Source organism: Phoxinus phoxinus (genome assembly GCF_949152265.1).
Source record: "Phoxinus phoxinus genome assembly, chromosome: 19".
NCBI lineage: Eukaryota > Metazoa > Chordata > Actinopteri > Cypriniformes > Leuciscidae > Phoxinus > Phoxinus phoxinus.
In genome coordinates, this window is record NC_136894.1 from 32,116,564 (window position 1) to 32,143,515 (window position 26,952).

The window sequence follows — 26,952 nt, forward strand, 5'->3', positions numbered from 1 at the left end:
ATGTATTTCATAGAACATTGTGTCTAGTACTATATAAATTACAAAGGTTTAATTGGCATCTTTATTTCAAACTAACCGACCGACCGCGACCCGAATATCATTAAAAATATTTTTGGATGACTCGTAACCGCGGGTGACCGCGGGTGACCGCAGGCACCCGCTCATTTTGGATCAACCCGCGCATCACTGATACATACATACATACATACATACATACATACATACATACATACATATATATACCGGTATATATATATATATATATATATATATATATATATATATATATATATATATATATATTACTACAGAATTGGAAACATCTTGAAAAAAGTGTATTTTTCCACAAACTGTATGCTTGCAAATTGTATAATATCCAAGGTAAACATTTCTAGTAATTGTGCAGTTAATTCTCATTCGTATTTTCAGAAAGTTTTGGATGTAGGCTATCCTCTCTCCAAATTTGTCACTAATAAAACACAAAAATAATTTATAGAGAAGGCTTATATTGACCTTTTAAGATTTTGTTTGCACCTTGTAAATTAGGTTTTGATGTGGCAGTAAAAGCTTTATAAATAATCTATCCAAAACGAAATGTTGTCTTTCATATTTCGTCTGTAACATATGGTCTTTTATAATATATATTAGGGCATAAATGTTAATTTGCAGTTTAATATGTTGCTTATACAAATACATTTTATTTCAACGTATTCAGTCGATTTTTACTCTTCTCAGTAGGCAATATAGTTTGCTAAAAGCGAAACTCGCGCGAGCTGTAGTAAACAACAGCATGCGCCGTGCATTCATTCAAACACAGAAACGTGATTCAAATGTAAACAGTCTTTTGCGGTTTACAGACACCATTTCATATCACGATTAGAACAAAGCACTTACTGATGATCTGCAGCTGGATCCGTTGTTCGGCTACTCCAGCACGTTTGAGGTAAAATTTCCAGGATTATCACGATATTATTATTCCTCACAGCGAGTGTGTTGTCCAGCTGTTGTGGGCGTTGACTGGTTTGCATGTGTTGCTTCAGATTATCTGTGTTTGAATAGCGCGCGCTGTCGATGGGCGTGTCACATTAGCGGAGTAATGAGCTGGCAGAAAGATAATGAGGACGGCTGATCTCTCGCTCTTTATATATAGATTACATAAACAGAGAATATTTCTTTTAGTTTTGAATTAGATAATTTAAAACTACACACTTAAATGATTATAGAGATATATAGCTCATGTCTGAGTGAATAGTATTCACTGAGTTTTATTTGAGTTTAGAAACGTGCTTCAGAAAAAAAGTTCACGGAGACGGAGAGGCAGAAAGCACTCCCTGTTTACTTTCTTTATTTTACAAAAGCACAATGTTTTATTTCGATTGTAAGTGGACACATAAAAAAGTAGACATTTAACAGCTTATTTTTTCATATTTCTTAAGGCTGTATGACCAAAACTGACTGAGTATTTTAGGTCTATTTTGCTGCTATGTGAAAAAAAACGCGCAAATCACGCCGGCGTGATTGCCGACCCCAGGGGGTTAAGATGTTGGAGAATAAAATGAACGCTCAATGACACTGCATCATCTACACCCCTATTTGCCCTATAGGCAAACTGATGCCAATCCAGTGTGATATGCGCTAGATATCTACAGACCAAACGCTCAAATACTTTCATAACAGTCGATGTGAGCGCAATTGGCCTGTAGTCATTTAGGCAGGTGATGTTATTCTTCTTCTTAGGCACTGGAATAACCATAGCTGATTTAAAACAGATAGTTACAGTTGAGGAGGAGAGAGACCAGTTAAAGATGTAAGTGAATATTTTGGAGTGAGCTGGGCTGCGCAGTTCTTCAGCGTAGCTGGTGTTATACCATCAGGCCCCGCAGCTTTTCTGATGTTTTGATGGTGCAGCAGCCTCCTAACATCATGCTCTGAGATTGTAAAAGGGGGGAGGGGTGATCAACCAGGCCCGTTAGAGGGAAGCTCGGAGAATTTATCTTAGTTTCACGGGGCTCAAATCTACAGTAAAAATCATTTAGCTTCTCAGGGAGAGAGGGGTCACAGTCACAGTTGCCAACTCTCGCGAGACAAATAAGCAACTGGAGCTTCAAAAACAAGCCCAAAACACGCCCAATATTATTATATTATTTAACTTTCAGCATTATCATTTATTATTTATTACCAATAAACGAGCCTGCAACATATTAAACTGAAACAACTCCTTTATTACAAAAGGATGAACAGATTAGGAAAAAAAGGATTTAAAAAAAATCAGCGAACTGCAACAAAGCGGAGGGCACGCACTAACTTATCCTCATCTCCGATCACCTGTGAGGCTGACGACCTATCCAGTCTTTAAGTTGTTTATCCTTTTCCCAGTCTTTGTTGTACTTTTTGCCATACTTGGACCACTTCGTTGGAGGCATATTTTGTAGAAATTGAAATGTTTGTATTTATTTACGTCTATCATAGCTTACAGCGTTGCGCGCGCCTGCACGTTGAACGTGATTTTTCCTCCAATGAGGGGGATAAGGGGGCGGATTCGGCGGAATGTTTTGACGAATTATGCCACAGCACTTATATTATTGCACTGATTGGCTATAGCTATAAGCAGACAGTGTCAATCATTGTATTGGAGATTGTGAAAACGGCAACCGTGACCATAGATGTAAAGAAAACTAAGTTGCTTGTCAGATTTTCCTAACAAGCAACCATATTTTTTTAATAAGCCCAAAAAAACGCAACCCGCAACCCGTGCTGTTTTAACGCGACTTACTAATAAGAAAAGCCCAAAGTCGCTTATTATAAGCGGACTTGGCAACTATGGTCACAGTCTGAGACGTGGTGCTTGATCTTATAGTTAGTGATTGTCTGTAGCCCTGCCAGACACCCTTAATGTCGTGGACTTGGAGCTTATTTTCAAGTTTCACTCTGTGAGTGCTTTTAGCTGTTTTAATAGCCTTTTTGAGTTGGTATTTGAGGAGTCTGTATAGTGCTTTATTCCCACATCTGAATGCAGCATTTTTTTCCCTACATAAACGCCTTACATCCTTGTTAAGCCAAGGCTTGTTGTTACTGTAACTGATGACAGTTTTGATGGGAATACACACAGACTCACAAAAAATTATATAAGACATTACAGTATCAGTGAAAGTGTCAATATCACCATGCTCAAAAACACTCCAGTCTGTGACATCAAAACAGTCTTGTAACATGTCAGTGGCCGGGGGAGAATACCACCTGACCCTCTTTTTCACTGGTTTAGTTGTTTTTAGTTTCTGGCGGTATTTAGGGACAAGTAATATAGTGTTGTGATCAGACTCACCAATCGGGGCTCTGATTAGAGCTTGATATACTTCTGGAATGGGAGAGTAGCACTGGTCCAAAGTTTTATCCAGCCTAGTAGGAATATGAATCTGAGGCTTGTATCTTGGGAGAGCTTTCTTCATGGATACATGGTTAAAGTCACCCAGCAACAGGATTACAGAATCCGGGTTGGAGTTTTCCATGGCGAAGATGTGATCGGCCAGTTCCTGTGTCGCTGACGTCATCGCAGCGCTCGGTGGAATGTAAACAACACACAGTATGACGGAAGAGATTTCTCTCGGTGAGTAAAAGGGGATGCATTTGACTGTGAGATATTCCAAGTCCGGCGAGCAGTTGTGTGATAGAGTTTTGTTTCGGTTAATATAAATACAAACACCGCCGCCACGCTGCTTAAGGGATTCGCTGGTGCGATCTGCCCGATGAAAGGTGAAGCCATCCAGTTGTAACACAGAATCAGGGATGTACTCGTGCAGCCAAGTTTCTGTCAGGCAAATGGCCAAACAAACAGAGAGCAAAACCCAGTCGCCATAGTGCGGCGCCATCATGTGTAGGTTTACGAGTTATGGATTACCCTAAATAAATACTACTGCATTATTGGATCTTCCCTTGTCTCCTTGAGTGTGGATCATGACACTTTCTGGATACATTTTTTATGTTTATTTTTTTCTGAAGAATGATGAACAGTGATGAGCATCAAAAAACTGTAATCCACTATTTTGTAGAGGGGAGTCAAAATTACAGTTTTCAATTATTGTATTTCTATGAATGAATAATGGTATATTTCTAGTTTCAACATTATTTGTTCTACACACATTACTCTAAAATACAAGTATTAGCTATATGCAAAGTGACCCAGATTTGGTTTTTGATCACTGACAATGGGTTAAATTTAACAATCTGCACATGGAGCCGCATTGAGGTGGCTTTAAAAAAAATAAACGAGAAAAGAAAAGATATCAAAAGAAAAGTCTGTTAGGAACCAAAAACTAAAATGATATTGAGATATCTTTCATACGTTTTGAGTAACAGGCATGCAAACTTTGAATTTGCCACCATTGGCATATAATGCAACAAGGATTGATGAAGTCAAATTTTACTAATAGATGATCTACCTATCTATGTGTTGTTTTGACCCCCCTTTGTATTGTCTCTGTTCTGTTCATGTTTGTCCATAATTAGTGAACAGTCTATGGACAGTCGAGGAACATTTAGGGGAAGACACATGCCATCTAATCTGAGGTACAACCTTTCTGTCTAGACGTAAAGATATTTTAATATCACTTTTACGTATTTATGTTGTAATCTAATAATTAATTTTTTTAGCCGTGATTCTCAACTGCTCGAAAGCACATTTAAATCAAATCTGCTGAAGAAGTTTCAGTGTCTGTATGAAGGAACAGCAAAGCGGGGAAACCCAACGCTCCTGAATGAGATATACACAGAGCTCTACATCACAGAGAGTGAAAGTGGAGAGATCAATAATGAGCATGAGGTGAGACAGATCGAGACACAATCCAGGAGAGCAGCAACAGAGGACACACCGATCAAATGCAGTGACATCTTTAGACCTTTACCTGGACAAGACAAACCCATCAGAACTGTGCTGACAAAGGGAGTCGCTGGCATTGGAAAAACAGTCTCTGTGCAGAAGTTCATTGTGGACTGGGCTGAAGGGAAAGAGAATCAGGACGTCCAGCTCATATTTCCACTTCCTTTCAGAGAGCTCAACTTGATGAAGGACAAAACACTCAGTCTTTCAGATCTTCTTCATCGCTTTTTCCCTGAAACAAAAGAAATGGAAATATCCAGTGATGAATATAAAGTGTTGTTCATCTTTGATGGTCTGGATGAGTGTCGTCTGTCTCTGAACTTTAAGAGCAAAGTGAAACTGTGTGATATATCTGCATCAGCCTCAGTGGACGAGCTGCTGGTGAACCTCATTGAGGGTAATCTGCTTCCCTCGTCTCTCATCTGGATCACCTCCAGACCAGCAGCAACGGATCTCGTCCCCGCGGAGTGTGTCCATCGAGTGACAGAGGTACGGGGCTTCAATGAGCCACAGAAGGAGGAATACTTCCGGAAGAGAATCAGTGATCAGCGTCTGGCCGACAGGATCATCTCACACCTGAAGTCCTCGAGGAGCCTCCACATCATGTGCCACATCCCCGTGTTCTGCTGGATCTCAGCCACTGTTCTAAAGGAGATGTTAAGTGAAGCAGAGAGAGGAGAGATTCCCCAGACTCTCACTCAGATGTACACACACTTCCTGATCATTCAGACCAACATCAAACATGAGAAGGACTATGAGAAGAAAGTGAAAGATGAAGACATGATTCTCAAACTGGGGAAACTGGCTTTCCAGCAGCTTGTGAAAGGCAACCTGATCTTCTATGAGGAAGACCTGAGCGAGTGTGGCATTGATGTGACAGAAGCATCAGTGTACTCAGGATTGTGCACTCAGATCTTCAGAGAGGAGTTGGGCTTGTATCAGGGGAAAGTCTTCTGCTTTGTTCATCTGAGTATCCAGGAACATCTAGCAGCTCTATATGCACACATTTACTCTACAAATGACAAAACCAAACAAAGTCTGTTTTCTAAAATATTAAACCAGAAGAAATATTATTCATTATCTGGCCTGCATCAGGAAGCTGTGGATAAGGCTTTACAGAGTAAGAATGGACATCTGGACCTTTTCCTGCGTTTCCTTCTGGGTCTCTCATTGGAGTCCAATCAGACTCTCTTACGAGAACTACTGACACAGACTGGAAGCTGCTCCTACAACAAAGAGGAAACAGTTCAGCTCATCAAACAAAAGATCGGGGAGAATCACTCTCCAGAGAGATCCATCAATCTGTTCCACTGTCTGAATGAACTGGGTGAGGATTCACTTAAGCAGGAGATCCAAGATTATCTTAAATCTGGAAAAATAGGAGAAATCAAACTTTCTTCTTCACAGTGGTCAGCTCTGGTTTATGTGTTGCTGACATCAGAGCAGAAGATGGATGTTTTTGAGCTAAAACACTTTATTGGAGCACAAAATACAGCAGATGAAGTTCTTCAGAAGCTGCTGCCTGTGGTTACAGAATCCAGATCAGTTCTGTAAGTCACACTTACAACAATCATTACACTGATAAAACATGATCATATTTATGAGTTTAGCATGTGCTTCCGTACCTAAGCAATACTGTAAAATGTGAAATTCATATGTATCTTATCATTTACATCAGAGTTCTCAAACCGGTTCCACGGAGGGCCTAGTGTATGCAGGTTTTCTCTTTTACCTTGAACCAAACTGATTGAGTAGGTCACTAATTGGTTAAGATCTCCCCTCACCTGGTAGTCTAGGTCTTAATTGGGCACTAATTGAAGGGAAAGACCAAAAACCTCCATACACTAGGCCCTCCGTGGAACCGGTTTGAGAACTCTGATTTACATCATTGTTTCCTGAACTGAGAGACTGAAGAGTGTCATTGTTCTCTACAGGTTGTATGATTGTGGTGTTACTGATAAAGGCTGTGCTGCTCTGACTTCAGCTCTGAGATCAAACCCCTCACATCTGATAGAACTGGATCTGTCATTGAATAAAGTAGGAGATTCAGGACTCAAGCAGCTTTCTGATCTACTGAAGGATCCTCACTGTAAACTGGAAAAACTCAGGAAAGATTTAATAAAAGTCTCAACATTGTCTGTTCCCTTTCAAAAGCTACAATCGATGCTGCGCTGCTTAGCGCATTGGGAACGTCTTTAATCGTGACCCGCTGTGAATATAGTGTATAAACACGTCGATGGAATCGACCGGAAGTAATATAGCCTCGGTCGGTGACGTCATCGGCGCACACCCGCAATGCGAGGCTATAGGTAGATGAGCCACAGGTGCATCGTCAGGATATTTTGTCTTCAGAGACCTCTCTGTGTTTGGTGTGCAAGCATTTATCTCCTCTCTATCTACTACAGATCTTTGTTAGGAGTTATTTAGTTTATCACTGGCAGTGTGCAGATTTTCTCTTTCTCATCTCTCAATGATCTAAAAAAAAAGAGAAAGAGAAATGAGTCAACAGAGTAAGCGCTGTGTCCCTCCATGTTCTTGTCCTATGTCAGAACTGGATACACACGCTTACTGCGTTTGTTTGGGGAAAGGTTTGCCACGACGTGATATGAAACGACGGAGAGCTAGGAGAAAGGCGTCAACATCCAAACTTCCGAGCAAGTCAAGATGTAAGCAACGGGTGGTTAAACACTTAAAAATGATTCCCCATCGCTTTTCTGTTCTACGGACCTGGTAGATAACAAAGGGTCCAAAGCAATCTACCCCGGTGGACCAGAATGGTGGTTTGAAAAGACGCAGCCTCGCCGGGGGCAGATCAGCCATCTTTGGCACTTCAGGAGAGGATTTCCATCTCTGACACTCCTGGCAACTGTGCTGATGTTTACGGATGGCTGGTCTTCCTCCTTCGATCCAATACTTGCGTCTTAATTCTCCAAAGACTCTCTCTGGGTCCGGATGCAGTAGGGACTCATCATAGACCTTAATGATGAGCTGCGTAGTCGGATGCTTCGGGTCCAGAATAATTGGGTGAATGATGTCCGGGTCCAGGTCCTGGGATCGGCGTAGTCTTCCTCCCACTCTCATCAGCCCCACATCTGGATCCAGTTCAGGAGACAAAGAGAGGAGACGACTTTGCCTATGGAGAGGGTTCCCTTTCTGGAGAGCATTAAGTTCGTCAGGGAAACATGACGCCTGGGCTTGCTGTAAGATTAAGGTTTCGGCCCTTGTGGAGACTTTGTCGGTCTGAGTTCGTGCCTGCTCAGTGGCAGTGATGAAATCACTCCAGTTTTGATACTGGGAGACGTCTGGCAATGTACTGGTAGCAGAAGAAACATTCAGACACAGAGCAGTTTTCTTCACTTCAGTGCTGTCTGAGAGTGGTGATGGGTGGACAACACTAGGGGCAACAGGCCAGCAACTTTCAGGCTTATGCAGAAAGAGCGGCCCGTTCATCCAGCAGTTGGGTCGAACCAAGTCACCTAGTTTCTTGCCTCGGGTCAGGGCATCCGCTGGGTTGTTTGAACTGTCGACATATCTCCAGTCATCAATGTTTGTGAGTTCCTGGATTTCTGCGATCCGGGTGCCGACAAAGACCTTGTAGTGACACGACTCGGATTTCAACCAGGTCAGCACCGTTGTGGAGTCACTCCAAAGGATAGTTTGAGCCAATGACAAGGTAAGTTCAGACCTCAAGGTGTTGGCTAACTGTGCCCCTAATAAAGCAGCACTCAGTTCGAGCCTGGGTATTGACAACTGTCTTTTCGGTGACACTCGGGAACGAGCCATGATGAAGGCCACATGAATGTGATTTTGTTGTCATTGACACGCAAATAAGCCACAGCGCCATAAGCCCATTCCGCGGCATCACAGAAGACATGAAGCTCTCGGTATATATCCGAATGGTCCGCACAAGGGGGCACATAACAGCGGGGCAGTCTGATGCTGGAGAGTTCAGACAGTTCATGTTCCCACTTCAACCACTGATCTGCCAGTTTGGACAGAGTGATGGGATCATCCCAGCCTTGTTTAGTTTTCCACAAGTCCTGTACCAGCACTTTGGCCCGGGTGGTATAAGGTAAAAGGTACCCTAATGGGTCATACTGACTGGAAAGAGTGCGGTAGATGAGGCGGAGAGTGGGAATCCGAATGGGCGTCACCCGGTGTTTGTATCCCAGGCTATCAGGAATGCAGCTCCAACGCAAGCCCAAGGTGGATTCTTGAGGATCAACACCCGCTTGAGAGAGCCACAAGTCAGTGCTCACAGATCTTGCATCAGAGGGAAGATGTTCTACCACACTGGAATCATTACTCGCCCATTGACGGATTTCGAATCCCCCTTGGGACAGGGTGGCACGAAGTTTATCCAGTAGGGCTTTGGCTGTGGCTGATGTGTTAAAGCTTTGCAGGCAATTGTCAACATAGAAAGCTCTGAGCACTGAGTTCAACACTTCATGGTCACTTTCAGGGTGCTCTTTCGCATGACGCTGTAGGGCGTAAATGGCACAACAAGGACTACAAGTTGTGCCAAAAGGTAACACTTGCCACTCGTAGGTCTTTGGGTGAGTTGCCGTAGCCATAGTTCGCCAGAGAAACCTGAGTAATGGCCGATCAGCAGGGAGCAGATGAACTTGGTGGAACATAGATTTTATGTCACCACTGATGGCCACACTGTGCTCACAGAAACGGAGGAGCACGCCAAGAAGAGAGGGACCGAGAGTTGGACCAGGAAGAAGGCTACGATTCAGGCTAAGACCATGAAGCTGAAAAGAGCAATTAAACACCAGTCGGTGTTTCCCACTGGCTTGTTTGATAACATGATGTGGGACTAGCCAAGATTCGGACCCTGGCTGGTCGCCTGTGGGATCCACCTCCTTCACATACTCCATTTCCACGAGCTTCTGGATCTCCTGGTTGTAGAGCTCAATTAACTCTTGGTCTTTCTTTAGTCTGCGCTCGGTTCCCCTGAGCCATGGCAATAAGGTATAAACTGAGGAGAGAAACCTCGAACTGTTGGGTGTTCTGAGCAGTGGGGTAGCATACCGCAAGACCCCATCTACTTCTTTGACCCCAGTCTTAGTCTCAAGCAGTTCCAGGCAAAAATGATCTTGTTTAGATTGGGTCACTTCCCTCTCCTTACAGTGTGGGAAGGAATCCAGTCTCCACAGTCTCTCCACATTCTCCATCAACTCTGCAGTAGCTGGACAGGATACACGATCACATACAGTGAACAAGGCTTGTGCATTCGAAAGAGGAGATTGAGGAAAGGCATGGGATGGGCCTTGGACAGTCCATCCTAGGGCAGTATGAACGACAATGGGTCCCCCATAAGGTCCAATATGGACAGGCTCTTTGGGCACCAACGTGTGGGAATGATCTGAGCCTATTAAGATTAATGGCAGAGCATGGACAAATTCCGGTAAGGGTAAGCCTCGCAAGTGGGAATATTCCCTCTGCAGGTCAGAGGCACAACAAGAATGCTCAGCCAAATTGAGGACTGGGGCAGTAAAGGCATTGGCTATAGGAAACCTAATAGTCTTCTTTTTCCTCTGGCTCACAGGGGAAATATGACAGGAGATGGTCTCACCACTCATGGGAATTACTTCATGCCGCACGGTTCTGAGATTAAGGATCTCTTTGGGCCCTTTAAGTTGTAGCTGGGACGCTGCCGAGGTAAGAATGATTGTTCTTTCTGAGCCATCATCTAGTATGGCATACGTCTTCAGCCTCTGCCGGCCATTGATGAGTACGACCGGAACTACCTTCAACATCACTTGAGGAAAACGATTTGGCTGATCGATGTACAGTGTCTCATCAATACAGGGTTCGCGGACGAGCACATTGAGAATGTCTGTCGCAGTAGAGTTCTCAGGGCGTTGTGGGTGTGTGGCCAGTTGACGGGCAATGTTATGCAGGATGGTGAGATGCAGTTCGTGGCAGGTGTTACAAGGCTTTTTTAGGGTGCATTTATCCGGCTTATGGCAGCGGGCACATCGGTAACAACGATCATTCTTCTCTATCCAAGTTCTAAGTTCTGAGGAACTAAACTCCTTCACTTTTGGACAGGTTCCCAAGAAGTGGTCGTTGTTGTTACAGTATGGACAGAAAGGTTGGAACTTGGGTTTACCAAGGATGGTCATCCCTTTTCCCCGGCCTCCTTGGACACTAGGCTGGCTTTCCACAGTAGCGGTGTTACTTAGGTACATAGTGGTAGGCATCACCTTTCTCCCTTGGCTCTTCTGGATTGGCTCCCGTCTCTCCATTGAAGCAGGGACTGAGACTTGTTGGGTAATACTCTTGGCCCTGGCTTTCACTTGGAGCCAGGCTGAAAAGTCTTCCAAGGTATATGTTTGTTCTGCGCCATCTTTCAGGTTGCCACGATTCAAACAGTGCTCAATGAAACTGTCCCGGTAGTGAAGGGGGAGCTTGGTTAGTAGCCTGTCGACATGGGAGCCACACCGCAACTCACTTCCACCTGCACCGTCCACTGATCGCAGCATGCCGATCAATGACTGTACAGAAAGAGCAAAGTCCTGGAATGCATTGCTATCTCCGAATCTGACTGGTGGTGAATGAAGGATACTGGCTATTTCACTCTGGATCAACTGCCGTGGCTGGCCATACTTTGCCTTAAGGGCAGCAAGAGCAGAGGTGTAGGGAGATGAGGCGTGCATATAAGACTTTGCTAGCTTGTACGCAGTAGGCAGCCTCAAGTGGTCCATTAGAACCTGGAACTTATATTGTTCAGAGAGGTGAGCATGAATATCTAACAGGTTCTCCAATGCCATATTAAGCAGAACAAAGTCACTTTCTCTTCCACTCTCAAAGTAAGGCAGTCTTGGCTTGGGGATGCCAAAAGCAGTGGCTACTAACAGCTCCATGATACTGGCTCCCTCTGAAGTCCTTTCATTGGGCTTAAGCAAGGAAAGAGGAGCAGGTATTACGGGAACTGGATTTGAGGGTTTTTGACTTTTGGCCGGACGAGGTGCGGTCCGCACTAAATGGAGGAACGAAGGAGGTGAGGGAGTTGCCTGCTCTGGCCTTGATATCGGAACTGCTGGGTGGCTCCCTTGAACAGGATGGAGAGTCTCAGACTGACTCACATCATGGACAGGGTGAGGTAAGGATTGGAACAAAGAAGTGGTTGGCTGATTCACTGGAACGGGTTCAGAGCCAGATATTTGAGGACTAACAAAGGCAGCTTGCTGTTCTGAAAACAGGTCGACAGGTTCACCTGAATCCAAAACTCTGGAGCTCATTGAAAAAGGAGCAAGCTCTTGAAGTGGGAGAGCAGTTGGATGTTCTGTGGTCACCTCTTCAGCGAATGAGGTTATTAGCCGAGCCTCTTCCAATTCTCGTTGAACTCTCCGCAGCCGTCGCTGTAGAGTCAGAGATCGGGACATCCTCTCTCGCTCCGTCAAAGCTGCTTGTGCTTGCCTGTCCAGTTCTCGAGCCCGGCCATCTAGAGCTTGTTCCTCCTGGATTTGACTCTGGATCTCTTGCAGTTCTCCAAATGTCCTTCTCTCTTCAATCATGGCTGCCTGTATAGGAGTGAGCTCCACCTTGTGGCTCTTGCTCGAACTTCGAGAACTTCCACTGCCATAAGTGTAAGTGTAAGAGGTGGCCTTCTTCGACCTTGATAATGACTCATGCTTATCCCTCTTACCTCTAGATCTATTAGGTCTCCCCTCTCCCTGTGCCTCTCCCTGTGAGGGTGGAGCTAGTTGTGGAACTGGATGCTCCTCCACCGATTTGGGCTGGACATAATCGTGGGTGATTTCCTCATCCTCAACTTCTCCCTCCTCGGCTCCTGTTCCGTTAGGAGATAGTTTGGTTGCTTGGCTGTGATGAGGGAGGCTCTTGGGCTTACTAGAGGGTTTCCCAACAGGAGCGGAGAAGCCATAGCGGTCAGGTTGGTGCCTCTCTCGCCTGGATAAGGTGCTACGGGGTTTGACTGGGAGAGCCTTTTCGAACTCCAACTCTTTATCATCTTTTCCATCCATTCCAATGCCTGCCATGGTATCACTCACTCAGTCTCCGGCTCGAAGGACCATTGAAGGAACTGTAGAGTAATGGAAATGGTTCAGGTAGAGTGAGAGTGTGGTGAGCAAACAGTGTCTCGGTCAGAAGACGTCAGGTATGGAGTGATAGATGAAGCAGGGAGAAGGCAAGGTTTGTTGCAACACCAGTAGCATTTATTTATATTTCTGGTCGATGTTAATTCGATGCATTGTTTGTGTGCTGCAGAAGGGGGTAACAAAGATACAATTAGTGACTGGGGTTAATCAACACAAATTTAACAATTGTACAAATGAACAACAGAGATGTGAGTTTACTAAGTACAACTGAACAGACTTTAAAACAATTCAAACAAACTTCCCACATGGCTCATGGCACATAGCTGGCAAACAAAGAAATCAATCAACAGTGCACCTGTTAACAGAGTGACAGTAAATCATAAAGAAAAAGCATAAAAAAAGAGACAAATCAAAATAGATTGACTCATGTTAATTCAGAAAGACGCACACAGCATGCATCAGAGTGTTGGTAGGGAGTGCAAAGGAATGATCCAAAGGGTTCACAATCAATTTATAGGCAACAGGTGAGGCGGGCGTGGTCAGGTGGCAGGTGGCAAAAATTTCCTCAAAAGAGCGAAATGGAGTAGAAAAGGAATGGAATGGCAGGAGTCTTTTCAGCAATCTTTCCTGTAAGATGTCAAAAGCTAACCAAAACTAAGCAAAATATAGTCTGAAAATTCATATGAGTTCTACAAAATCAGAAAAAGAATTATATAACACTAAACAACTTACTCCGAACTTGTATCCCCGGCGGGATCAATTCGCTCTTGAAAATGCAGCCGTTCTCCGTCTGAGATGCAACCGTCTTCCTCTGAGGAAAAGGTAAATTCTTCCTCGCTGTCCAGAATCATCTGAAGGGCGTCTTTACCGGAGAAGCGTGCCATCCTCAAAACGCGATGAACTATCAGTGAATCTGGTACGAAGAAACTGCGTGTTTTCATGGCATTGATCGGGGGGCGTGTGCGAGGCATATAGATCACCTAAACTATTACCATGTGAATATCGCCGCGTGTCGGCCTCAGCTCATTAAAAATAATGAAGGGAGAACGAAACAACTGCGCCTCTCCTTGGTTTCAGAATATTTGTTTTTTATATAAATTACTGCATTTAAAAGAAGAGAATTCTAGCTTCATAAAGACAAATCTCTCGTTCCTGAGTGACGAGTATTCGCTGAGTTACAGTTCATTTTCGGACGCGTTTCAGAATGAACTTCACTGACAGAGAAAGCAGAACTCGCATCATGTTTATTTTTCTTTATTTGGCGAAAGACACAACACTTTGTTTTTATTGTGAGTATAGACCAAAAAAAAAAAGAATCTTAACTGGATCGAATGCTGTAAAACACTTAAATGTAAGATCAAAACCAACAGAGTATTTTGAATCTCTTTTGCACTGATAAGAAAAAAAACGATCAGATCACGCCGGCGTGATTGCCGACCCCAGAGGGTTAAGGAGTCAGAACTCCCAACCAAGCCGTGTATAATAACATCCACGCTGGTGGGGGTCAGACTGGTGCTGCTCTCACAATATGGCAGTGTTGCAGGCATACCAGGCTGATCTGATTTTCAAAAAAAGACAAAAAAAAAGGGGGGGGGGGCTCAAAAGCAGAGTGTGGCGAGTTACGTTCACCCTCGTAAAGACTGGCTCGTCGCGCTCAGCAGCCTCATAATATACCAGAGACAAAAATCCTGAGTTTTTTTGTCCCAGGTCTTTTTGGGGTGTGCCCCTTCGGGACGGGGCATGTAAAATACATCAGTCAGCTCCTACCTGACACCCTCACGAATCCACTGTAACGTCCCTGCCACCTCTGGTGATTCCGGTTTCCAGCGAAATGTTGAAGGTTCTGTTGTTTCCTGTTATCGCCCAGGACACAGAACGAAGTATTAAATTTGGTACCCTTTAAAGAGACTTTGGCAGCGTGAAAGCTACTGCCGGGTATCTCTTTTTGTCTCCTAAAGACAGTAAAAAGGAATACGTTGCCCTCCTCGTTTTAACGGTGTTGTTCCCACTACCATAAAACCACATCTGCTGTAACAAGGCACATCTGCTGTAACAAGAAAGAAAGAAATGGGGGACTGAGTCCGTTTTTAGATCTTTGATGCTTGAACCGTTCCGTCAGAACGCTCAAGTTCAAGATGCTAACTATCAAGTAGATTGTGTTGTGTTCTTCACGGTCGATCTTAAAGACGCATATTTTCACATAGAAATATTGCCACAACACAGGAAGTTCCCGAGGTTTGCTTTTGGGGGTGAAGTTTACCAATATCGGGTCCTTCCATACGACCTAGCCATGTTACATAGACGATTGGCTGATACTGGCCCAGTCTCAAGAGCTTGCGCTTTGACATCGAGATCGATCCACACTCATCTTCACTCTATGGGGTTGAGTTGCAATGTCAAGAAGAGCGTTCACTCTCCTCCCCAGAGGGTAATGTCCTTGGGGTTTAAATGGGACTCTGTCACCATCAGGGGCACAACTTTCCCCCGCTTGTCAAGACCATTTTAAACACCCTAAAGCAACATCTGGCTAGGTCAGGACATTAGCGGCAGTCTCTTACATAAATCACCAGGGAGCTCTGCGCTCACGCAATCTGAACAGAATAGCGAGGCAGATTTCTCTCTGGGCCCAGGAGAAGTACCTGTCACTCAGGGCAGTGTACATTCCAGGGCATCTGAATGTGGGAGCTGATTTACTGTCCAAACAGAAATTACCGATGGGGGAATAGAATTCCACCCAGAAGTAGTGAAAAAGATCTGGACCAGATTTAATGGAGCTGAGGTGGACCCCTTCGCCCCCCTGGGTTTGGATGTGATGGCGCACACATGGCCCAAAATGCGCCTGTATGCGTTTCCTCCAGTTTCTCTGCTCCCAGGAGTTCTAGCCAGAGTTCGCCAAAAAGGATCTTGCCGAAGGCGTTGGCCGAACAGATTCGGGTTGTCAGAGATAATATCACTACTCGACGGCTCGCCATGGGCGATTCCGGAGAGGAGGGACCTTCTTCTCAGGCGGAGGGCGTGATATTCCATCCCAGCCCAGACCTGTGGAGCCTTCATGTTTGGGCTCTGATGAGTTCCAACTGAGGGACACTGGACTTTCACCTGCCATTATTGAGACCATTCTAAGTGCTAGGGCCTCCTCCACTAGAAAGAGTTATGCCAACAAATGGGGTGTTTTTGAAAGGTGTTGTAGATAATGCAGATCCGGTCAACTGCCAGATTGCTTCAGTTCTGGATTTCCTGCAAGAAAAACGTCACTCGTGAGACATCCTCTGCTCGCTTGCTTCATTCGTGGGGCCATATGACTGAGGCCTCCCGTTAGAACCAAGATCCCTTCATGGGACTTAGCTATAGTCCTCGAGGGTCTGGTTAAGACCCCCTTTGAACCTCTAGAGTCAGCGTCTGACAAACATCTGACCCTAAAGATGTTTTTTCTTATGGGTATAACCTCTCTAAAAAGAATCGGGGACATCTAGGCTCTGTCAATATCGCTATCCTGCTTAGACTTTTCCCCAGGAATGGTGAAAGTGATTTTGCATCCTCATCCTGATTACCTGCCTATGGTACCTTTCTCTGCTGTACATCCGGTCACTTTTGAGGCCTTCTGCCCTCCGTCGTTCACAACGCCGGAGCAGGAGAGATCTCACAGACTGTGTCCAGTCCGTGCTTTTTTAGACCTACGTCCACCGCACCAGCCAGTGGCGTAAGTCAGAGCAACTGTTTGTTTGTTATGGGGGCAGCAACAGAGGCGCTCCCGCCACCAAACAGACCATGTCACATTGGGTCAGGGATGCTATTGCTCTTGCCTATGAGGCGCGCAGCCAAGCGTCGCCAACGGGTCTAAGGGCTCACTCCACCAGAGGGATCGCCTCCTCTGCTGCCCTGGCAAGAGGTGCCCCCTTGCAGTTTGTTTGTGATGCGGCAGGCTGGTCCTTTCCTTACATAGTTTGGATGTTCATGCCACTCCGGGCTCTCACGTCCTTGAGTAGACATCACAAGCTAATGTCTAGGGCTTTCCTGCGTTCTTGTGAGCACACCTAAACAACCGTAAGGAGTCCAGACACCTTCAAGCACGGCGGCGTGGGCATTCTCGTTCCCAATACGCTAAGCAGCGCAGCATCGATTGTAGCTTTTAAAAGGGAACGTTCCGGGTTACTTGACTGTAACCCTGTTCCCTGAAAAAGCAGAACGAGATGCTGCGCTGCATTGCCGTGCTGATGATGTCCCAGGACTGCTCTTCAGACAAAATATCCTGACGATGCACCTGCGGCTCATCTAATTATAGCCTTGTGTTGCGCCGATGACGTCACCGACTGAGGCTATATTACTTCCGGTCGATTCTATCGACGTGTTAACACACTAAATTCACAGCGGGTCATGATTAAAGACGTTCCCAATGCGCTAAGCAGCGCAGCATCTCGTTCCGCTTTTTCAGGGGACAGGGTTACAGTCAAGTAAAAAGCTTCAATAAAAAAGAAAAAAGCTAAGATAAAAAGCTTCAAAAACAAATCTGTTTTTCTCCGTGGTGAATAATGAATCATATACAAAAATAATTTATACAAAAAAAGTTTACCATCAAGTAACTAAAAATTATGTTTAATCTTCATTAGATTCTTTCCAAAGCTTGAGGTAATTTTACTTTTAAAGGTTTTTGATAGTTATAAACATAATTGGATGATGTGAAGAAGTGACAACTGCTTTCATATACAAATCTGTTGAGGAGGAAGGAGATATATATATATATATATATATATATATATATATATATATATATATATATATATATATATAATTTATATCAATGTTTCCTGGACCGAGAGACTGAAGTCTGTCATTTTTCCTCTACAGGTTAAGGGGTTGTGGTGTTACAGATAAAGGTTGTGCTGCTCTTACTTCAGCTCTGAGATCAAACCCCTCACACCTGAGAAAACTGGATCTGTCTGGAAATAAAGTAGGAGATTTTGGAGTCAAGCAGCTTTCTGATCTAATGCAGGATCCTCACTGTAAACTGAAAAAACTCAGGTAAGATTTTATAAAAGTCTCAACTTTGTCTGTTTTTCTCCTGTGGTGAATAATGAATGATATACATATATGTAATGGATAAACCGTGGCTAGATGTTCATTCAGGGCGATACAATACTCCTCTGTTTCAGTCTTGATCGCCCTGTCAGGTGTATATTTTGTCATGAGAACAGTTTGAATGTATATTATCCTGCTTATTATTCACCTACTTGCCACATAAGTAAATTACTGGACACAAAATATTGATTTGAGTTTAAATATCTTAACATGAAACTCAATGCTTCCGCAAAATAAAAATCTTCATAGCGAGCAGATTTAAGTAAGCATTCCTATTTAGAAAAATTCATAAAAATAACAGCTAGGTGGCAGGTGCATCTAGGGCTAGCTAGCATGTTAGCTTAGCACACCATCAATGCACGACAATTTATGAGATTAAAACCATGTTTGTGCTCCAAACTTACTTTATAGCGCAAGTCAAGTGTTTTAAATAACCTTTAGTGGTCTGATTTGGCTTCAGATAAAAAAATCAGACAGAAAATATATTATTTTATAGTATTCAGCACGATGATAAAGTCTATATCGATTAGCATTACATTATAAACATAATCTATTATTATGAAAATACCTGACATGGCTCGAACACAGGTAAATCAAATATCATTGCAATCATGTTTATTGTCTTCAAAACGTCTTTATCTGCATGTTACAGCGATCTCTGTTAGCTTTGTTTGTGTCAGGGACTTCCTTGAATGTCACATAATTATAACACTTCTTGTGTTCCATATATGGACTATACTGTGCATATGGCGCCCTCAGGCTGCTGGTAGGAATTGAGAAAACAGTACATCAGAGTATCCAGCACTCATAATTATTAAATCGACGTGTTTGGATATAAATTCAATAAATATTATTCCTGTCTATAGAAAATCTGATGTAAACCTATGAGAATCTATCAACATTTCTCCAAATCTGCAAATAAAAGCCCTGAGGGACGTTGTTTTGTCAAGCGCTGTCATGACGACAGGACAGGAGTTTTTTTCTGAATGAGAGCGGCTGACGCTCATAATTTATATTAAAGGTATCGACTAAGACTGAAGAGTGTCATTATTCTCTACAGGTTGAGTTGTTGTAGTGTTACAGATGAAGGTTGTGCTGCTCTGACTTCAGCTCTGAGATCAAACCCCTCGCACCTGAGACAACTGGATCTGTCTGGAAATAAACTAAGTGACTCAGGAGTGAAGCTGCTCTCTAATCTGAAGGAGGATTATAAACTGGAGAAGCTTCTGTGAGTAGTGATGATTAAAACGTTCATTTAGTTTCTTCTTAGTTTACTTTCCTTGTAATGGTGAATTACACACTATAAACATTTTTAATAAGAGTTTTTTTTTTATAATACTTTATAGTAACTGTTACAGCCCTTAATCCACTTTAGCTTGTTCAAGGCAGACCAAAAGATAAAAACCGAACATATCAAAAACCACAGATGATTGGTAGTGACGCACGCCATGAATTTTAATATGAGAGAGACAATAAAAATTAACCAAAAATAACTGTACACAAGTAGGACAACTAAAAGAAAACAGGAACCCTTAACTACACCAAGTTAACCAGGAGAGATCTTACCTAACTCCCGAAAAGAAGGAAAAACAGGTGAGTCTTCCGGGCAACTGCTACCCTCGCTGTTCTAACTAAAAAAGAACTAAAAAGTAACCCACTACCTGGTATCAAATTAACAAACTAAAGTCAAAATACAGTCATCACAAGTTCGCTCCAGCATGCCGAGAAGAGGCGGTGAGTGATCTTCGCCACGAGGCAAGAAACACCCAGCTGATCTCAATGAGCGAGCAAGAGCGAGAGGAAGGGCGAGAGAGAGAGAGAGCCATCCACGCCGTCGCCGCTTAAATAGCAGGAACCCCCATGACGTCACTCCACTTCTGCGTTTTGGGGAGAATCCCTTCTCACATAATGATACGTTATACATACAAACTCACATAAAGAAATAATCACACACCAACGGTTCGATATACACAACCACGTAACAGTAACAATTAATTATCTTGAAGTTTCTTTTTATTTCAAAACATTTCAATATTTTGCTTTTATCATTGTCTTTTTATCCCTAAATGATGTATTTTGAGTAGGGGTGTGACGAGACCCTTATCTCACGAGACAAGACGAGACACGAGATTGGGTTCACAAGAACGAGACGAGACGAGATTTTTACACAATATTTGATAGAAATCCTCAATGACAAAATTCATGACTGGAAAAATAGTCTGCAGGTGGATTTTTAAATGTTTTAACTAAATCATCTAGTAATGAATGTCATTTCAGTTCTACTTTATGAGTATGAATTATCAAATACATTGAAATACAACAATATAGAAGCACTGTAAAGGTTTTACCACAAACTCAACTGACTAGCTTCTCTCAAGTATGATTTCACACGGGTCTCTTCAGACCTTACTGTACATTATGAGCTTCCAGAACTTCTGATTGAGGCTGTGTGACCTCCAAATGAAACTACTTTCCACAAATAAAATAAAAATAAAAACAGTATAAAACAACAGTTTTTCTTAGTCTTATTAGTGCAAACGATAATTAAGTGCAAGTGCAACCATAATCAAAGTAGGCCAACTCTCTCTGTATTCAAAGTGCAAGCAGAGACCAAAACAGAGACCAGAGCCACAACTACAACGTCCAGAGATAGGTTTGATATTGGGAGACGGGCTATTGTATGCAGTCTAATTTGCGCGCATCGTGTTTACTTTCACTTTCACTCCGTAGTGGCGGCGCTGAACGCGCGTTCTACAAGATAAGGGGCCATTCACACAGAATGCGTTTTTGCTTTGTAAAATGCGATACTACGTAGAATGGGGGAACTGATTTTAACTTGAGCGTCGCGTTTTTAGAACGCTGTGTCATGCGCGAGACGCTGCAAAAGATGCAAGACGCGAGCGCAAGGTTACACATCCGTCTAGCGCGTTTACATAGAAAAACAATGGAAAAGTACCGCACTGGAATGGAAAAAAAGGTTCTGTGTGAACCGCCCTAAGACATCTCAGATCGACTCTCTGTTGCGCAACAAATCCTCCGCCATCGTAACGCGATCAGTGAACTGCAACTTGTGCTGGATGAGCAGAGTAGACGTTTACAATCGCAAAACGACAGTGGAGGCGGCCGGTGCCGCGGTGTACACCGTAATGTGAATGTTGCGGTGGCATATTCTATTCTAATTATGGCGATATCGCGAGACAGCTTTTCAGTCGACGAGACATCTCGTCACATTTTAGTCTCGCGAGATCTCGTGGCACGAGATCTCGTCACACCCCTAATTTTGAGTAATGGTAAATATCCTACTAGTTTCTTTGTCATAAATAAAACTGACCCAATGACACAGAAAGAGGACAGTCATGCAGGATTATAGAGAAGGGTCAAGGGTCATCATTCATGGTGATTTAGATGCAAAATCTAAATCTGAATGTTTAAAGACAGCATTAACAATCATGTATTACAGTATTATATTATAATCTCTCACTTAATAGTCAAACTAGTTTATTTTACATTTACATTTACATTTATTCATTTAGCTGACGCTTTTATCCAAAGCGACTTACAATTGCTATATATGTCAGAGGTCGCACGCCTCTGGAGCAACTAGGGGTTAAGTGTCTTGCTCAGGGACACATTGGTGTCTCACAGTGGATTCGAACCCGGGTCTCTCACACCATAGGCATGTGTCTTATCCATTGCGCCATCACCACCCCCATTTTAGTTGTTCTAAAGTATCTAAAGTGGATAATGCAATAATGTCTCACACATTTGACTGTCTGTGTTTAGGTACTGGTTTTAGATGTTAGTCTGACATTCTCTGGATCAGCTGATGGAGAATAAAGAGCCTCTACAGACACAATCACATTCAACAGAATCAACACACACAAGCCCACAATGATCATCACACACACATGTGTTTGTGTAACTTTACAGAATGATCCAATTCTTCATCCAAAGTCAAACAAGGAAACCTTTAACCAGAAGGAACTGGATAATATTCTGATTGATCAGATCCGATCTGACCTCTGACCTGTAATTCCTGAATCATAATCATACACTGGTCACTCGTTGGCCAGAGGAACTGAGAGACTGAGTCTGGTTTCTGCCAATGTTTTCTTCTCCATTCTGTCACTGATGGAGTTTGAGTTCCTGCCACTGTCGCCTCTGACTTGCTTAGTCAGGGACACTTAATATTCAACAATATTATTGATCTGCTGCATTGACTCCATTATAGGAAAACTGAGCTGAGCTGGATGATGACATCACTGTTTTCTCCAGAGCGGCTGTATAGATAAATGAACTAAATTAATAACTTTTTTACAACAGAAATGAATCAACACTGAACTTACTTCAGCTGGACTGTGACATTATTTTCTTTTAGATCTGCTGTACAGCAGAAACACATTTTGTTGCATTATTTTCCTGTTATCACTGTGTAGCAAAGTTAGATGTTATGGGAAGAAGGAGGCTGTCACAGTGTCTGGTTTGTGTATCGCGGGTGTCCACTAGAGGTCCTCTTTCCCCACGGTGTCATTCACATTATGAACTACATTTCCCACTATCCTTGTCTGCACTCATCACTGTTCATTGTACCCAGCTGTTCCCCATCATTATTGTTAGTTCTGTGTGTATTTATACCCTGTCTGTTTTAGTGTTGTTACGGAGTCCTTGTTATTCGTCACACCACTTTGAGGTCTGTTTTCCGCTCTGTCTTGCCTGTTCTTGTTTTGTCTCTTGTTAGGATTGCTTTATGGATTTTGACCCCTGCCTGGACTGTTTTTGTGTTTCGGATTTCCCTATTAAATTACATACTGCACTATTGGATCTTCCTGTGTTTCCTTGAGTGTGGATCGTGACAGAGGCGGAAGCCGGCTAACGTTCACCAACTTTAGTAATGGTAAAACAAACAAACAACAAAATGAAAGAGATCATATAATAAATATATATAATATATAACATTTTGAAGATATATATTTCATATAATAAAACAAAACGCAACATAAATCCAGGCCTGTTCTTCTCTCGTCCTTCACGATCGTCGCTCCTCCTTTTATGTCCCCGCTCCTCCTTGAGAGATACGAGACCGGTGCTTCGCGCTGGTCATCAGCAATTACGCCACCGGCCTCCCGCCGTTCTCCCCCTATCGCCCTTCGCAGGCTTTACTGGCGGCCGTGCCACCTGGGGGTATGGATAGACGAGGCGAGAGAAAAGGAGACGGAATCATGAGGAGCGACAGAGATGAGAGAGAGGAGAGAAAAAATAAATATTGGTCCGGTTCCCACAGCGTACTGCCATCTGGTCCTCCACCAGCTGAGTGATCTTCTCCACGGTGCCTGGCGGTGGCGCTGGACGGCCCTCAGTGGACGGCTCGACACTCCTCCGCCGCCTGGTGGATGGCGACGGATCCTCCAGGTTCGGGCAGCTGGCAGGAGTCCCCCGTTCCCTGTTCCTCCCCATCATGAGGGATGGCAGCAGGCTCCAGAACCCAGGCGGCTGGCAGCGAGCTCGACCTTCCCACCCCCGGCAACTCACTCCAGCACACCGCCTCGTGCGTCCATGGCAACGGACTCTACTCACCATGCTCGATGGCACCACGGATTCCCCGACAGCGGCGAGGGCTCTTTGACAGCGCATTCCTCCTTCCTTCTGGGTTTCAGCACCAGTGTAGCAACGTTAGATGTTATGGGAAGGAGGCGGGAACCGGCGAACACTCCAAGACTTGGAAAATGAAAGTAAAGACGGCAGCCCCTCACGGACAACTGTCGCTACACAGAATAAAACAAAACATAAAATAAAACAGTCCAGGCCTGGTCCTCTATCGTCCTTCACGATCGTCGCTCCTCCTTTTATGCATCCGCTCCTTTGTGAGAGATACGAGACAGGAGCGTCGTGCATGTGTCGCTAATCAGCAATTATGCCACTGGGTTAGCTCCGTTCTCCCACGGCCCTCTGCCTCGTACTGCTCGCCCCATACTGTAAAGCTGCTTTGAAACAATCTGTATTTTAAAAAAGCACCATATACAGTAAATAAAGGTGACTTGACTTTTGTTTCTTCAGAAGTGACATTTATACTACACATGCTCTACTACAAACATCTTCGGTTACACTTTAGAGTATTAGTAGACTGTTAGGTTAGGGTTAGGGGTTTGGGTTCGGGTTCTAACATCTCAATAAAGTGTTAACACATCTTCATATATAATATTTATTTAATGACTTAATTTGAGTAATTCAGCCCTCCAAACACATTAAAATGGCTCTAGACTATAGTAACATTCACAATGAAATCATCTATTGCATTTTATTTATTTTTTATTTAAAAGCAATGATGCATTGTCACTTTTACATGTAAAATGTATTTTAAAAAGGTTTTTATTCATAATCTATGGACACCTGTATTAAAATGGTTAATCAAGTTTTCATTTTCATTTATAGTTGCCGAATATTCATTTAATCTATTGGCAACTCCACATTCAATCTTCTATATGAATTATTGACTCTATTCTATTGTAAGTCGATTCAGCAGTCAGAGATGAAACTCAGAGTCCAGCTGTGTGTCCATGAAGAGTGACTGTTCTGGACAAACCAGTGAAATCAACTGATCTGAGGTACAGCATTAGTTTCTGGATGGATAAATATACTAACTAGATCTTCTATGTGAGGTTTATCTGTGTCAAATTAACTATATGAATTCTTGTCTTAATTCTATTATCTATTTTATTACTTATATCAACTCACATTACTTTTACCTCTTTAATTTGTTGTAATCTATTATTGTAATCTTTTGTTCTTGACTCTCTATTAACTCTTTCCCCGCCATTGATGGAAATTTCCAGCTTTCCATTGTAACACTCGTCCAAAACTAAAGACAAAATGAAACACAAAAAAGGGGGAACAAGTATATTCGCCAAACAGTTCAAAACAAATATATAACTCCCAATAATATGCCACAATCACCAAAAAAACAGGTTCAAAGAGTCCTTCACTATCAACTTAGTCCATAAAATGTCCACACAGAAACACAAAATGATAATATGGATAATGTGGGTGTAATGATTATAAGGAACCTGTAATCCAGCGATGATCAATCAGATTGTCTGTGCACAAAAATTCAGTTCAAAGTCAGTAAAGTCGCGACCACAGTCTCGTCGTAGCGAATAACTCACACAGACAAAAATTGTTGAAAAAAAGGTATAAAATGGCAATCCAACGGTAATACAAACGAAGAAGAGTTGATGCTGGTGTAAAGTCATTGGTGAATGAATAGATTACGGGTCGCACACCAAACAAACACAGTTGATGAAATATTCGGCCTGCAATGAGCATTGTTAACACACTGTTCCTCAACTAGTGACAACAAGAAGGTATAAAAGGTGAACATTAACTCAAACCCCTCTTTTAAAAAATTGTGAGCCCTTCCCAAATTGAGCTACAGCATGGCTTAACAACAGTCTTGTTACTCCATTACATTTGTCTGATCACTACTTTCTCCAGTACTCTGTCTCTCTCTCACTTCATGCTCATCTTTGACGACTCCCCATCGGTGTCGCATCCCTCTGTTGTTTTAGATTGTAGCCAACAAGTTGAGTTGTAACTTCATCAGACCACAGAACTTCATCCCAGAAGGACTCTGGCTTATCGAAATGTTTTTGCAGACTCAGACATTGGGTTTAGTGATGAGATCACAGCTCGACTCCTGAGCCAGTTCAGTCTTCTGCAGATCCTCAGCAGTGATTTGGGCCTTTAGTGATCCTGACCAGTTTACAAGCAGTTTCTTAATGATGTTTAAGAGGAATTTGCTACCAGGACCATAGATGGGGTTTGTGTGTCCATGTTATTATAGCAATGTGCTCTTAATGTACTGAGAGCTAATGAATAGATTAGATTTTTCTCAGCTGATCTAAATTATTAAATACAGTATAATAATATGATTATTGTAGATTTTCTGCTGTATTTCACAGTCCAATATGCTCAGAGTTTGTTTGCTGATTTCCTCGTGTGTTTCTCCAAACCCAGACTCCATTATAACGGTAAGATCGAGCGTCACTATCACACACTGACCGCATCTCTCTCTCTCTGTCCAGTTCCAGCATTGTCCTGTTCCTGCAATCTTGAGTTCTCAAACAGAGTTGAAGCTGCTGAAAAATATCTGAGAGAAACATAATCTTTCTTTAATGCTGGACTGGCCGTCAGCTCCAGTGTTTCTGTCCTCCACTGTGTGTTTTAATGCTGATGTGTGTTGTAGAACAGCGCCACCATGTGTCATCAGCTGATACTGCAGCTCTGAGCTTCTCTGATGCTGATAGTGATGTTGGGATGTTTTCTCTTCTGTAGATGATGTTTTGTCCCGGGTCTCGATATGCCTGGATGACATGTTCAGGGGGACACTATCTCTCGACTGCACTGTCTCTATGAGTGTTCAGAACACCTCACAGTTTCACATCAGAAACTATCAGATATTACACACTTTACACACATATTCTCACATTACTTACAATCCCATGTGATAAATATTAGATATGTTAAACTATTTTCTTGAGCTAGTATGAAAACTATATCCAGCAATTATAAAAGACTTCTACACAAATGTGTGTATTTTTCATCTGCAGTATTTCCAGTAAAGAACAGCAGAAAAGGCTCCGCTAATATTTTCTCCAGGATCTGAGCAGCTTTGACACTAGATGATGAATAAAATGATAGAAATGACAGAATTTCTGTGTATTTATTAATATTAACATTTTACTTGAAATGAGTAAATACTATAATATCTGTCTCCAAAGTAACCTTATTTGTGCATAATTAATATTCATGAGATTAAAAAAGAAAAAAAATCATGAGAAAAAACCCTCTCTCTCTCTCTCTCTCTCTCTCTCTCTCTCTCTCTCTCTCTCTCTCTCTCTCTCTCTCTCTCTCTCTCTCTCTCTCTCTCTCTCTCTC

At 43.0% G+C, this 26,952-nt stretch overlaps 1 protein-coding gene across 4 annotated transcripts in view; it reads left to right on the forward strand.

Moving 5' to 3' along the window:
• LOC306987152 (NLR family CARD domain-containing protein 3-like) overlaps nt 1–22,839 on the forward strand; it is a 40,593-nt gene extending 17,754 nt beyond the window's left edge. The window contains exons 1-7 of one of the 4 annotated variants that reach the window (XM_079591218.1): nt 2,870–3,604; nt 4,504–4,563; nt 4,648–6,423; nt 6,808–6,978; nt 17,788–17,964; nt 19,082–19,249; nt 21,805–22,839. In XM_079591218.1, the coding sequence (XP_079447344.1) occupies nt 4,514–4,563; nt 4,648–6,423; nt 6,808–6,978; nt 17,788–17,964; nt 19,082–19,249; nt 21,805–21,817 (2,355 nt within the window). In that variant the 5' untranslated portion in view covers nt 2,870–3,604; nt 4,504–4,513 and the 3' untranslated portion in view covers nt 21,818–22,839. Of the gene's footprint in view, nt 1–2,869; nt 3,605–4,503; nt 4,564–4,647; nt 6,424–6,807; nt 6,979–17,787; nt 17,965–19,081; nt 19,250–21,804 lie in introns of those variants that run through there. The other 3 variants (XM_079591216.1, XM_079591217.1, XR_013795104.1) reach the window with 3 other exon arrangements.
• Nucleotides 22,840–26,952: the final 4,113 nt, after the last annotated feature.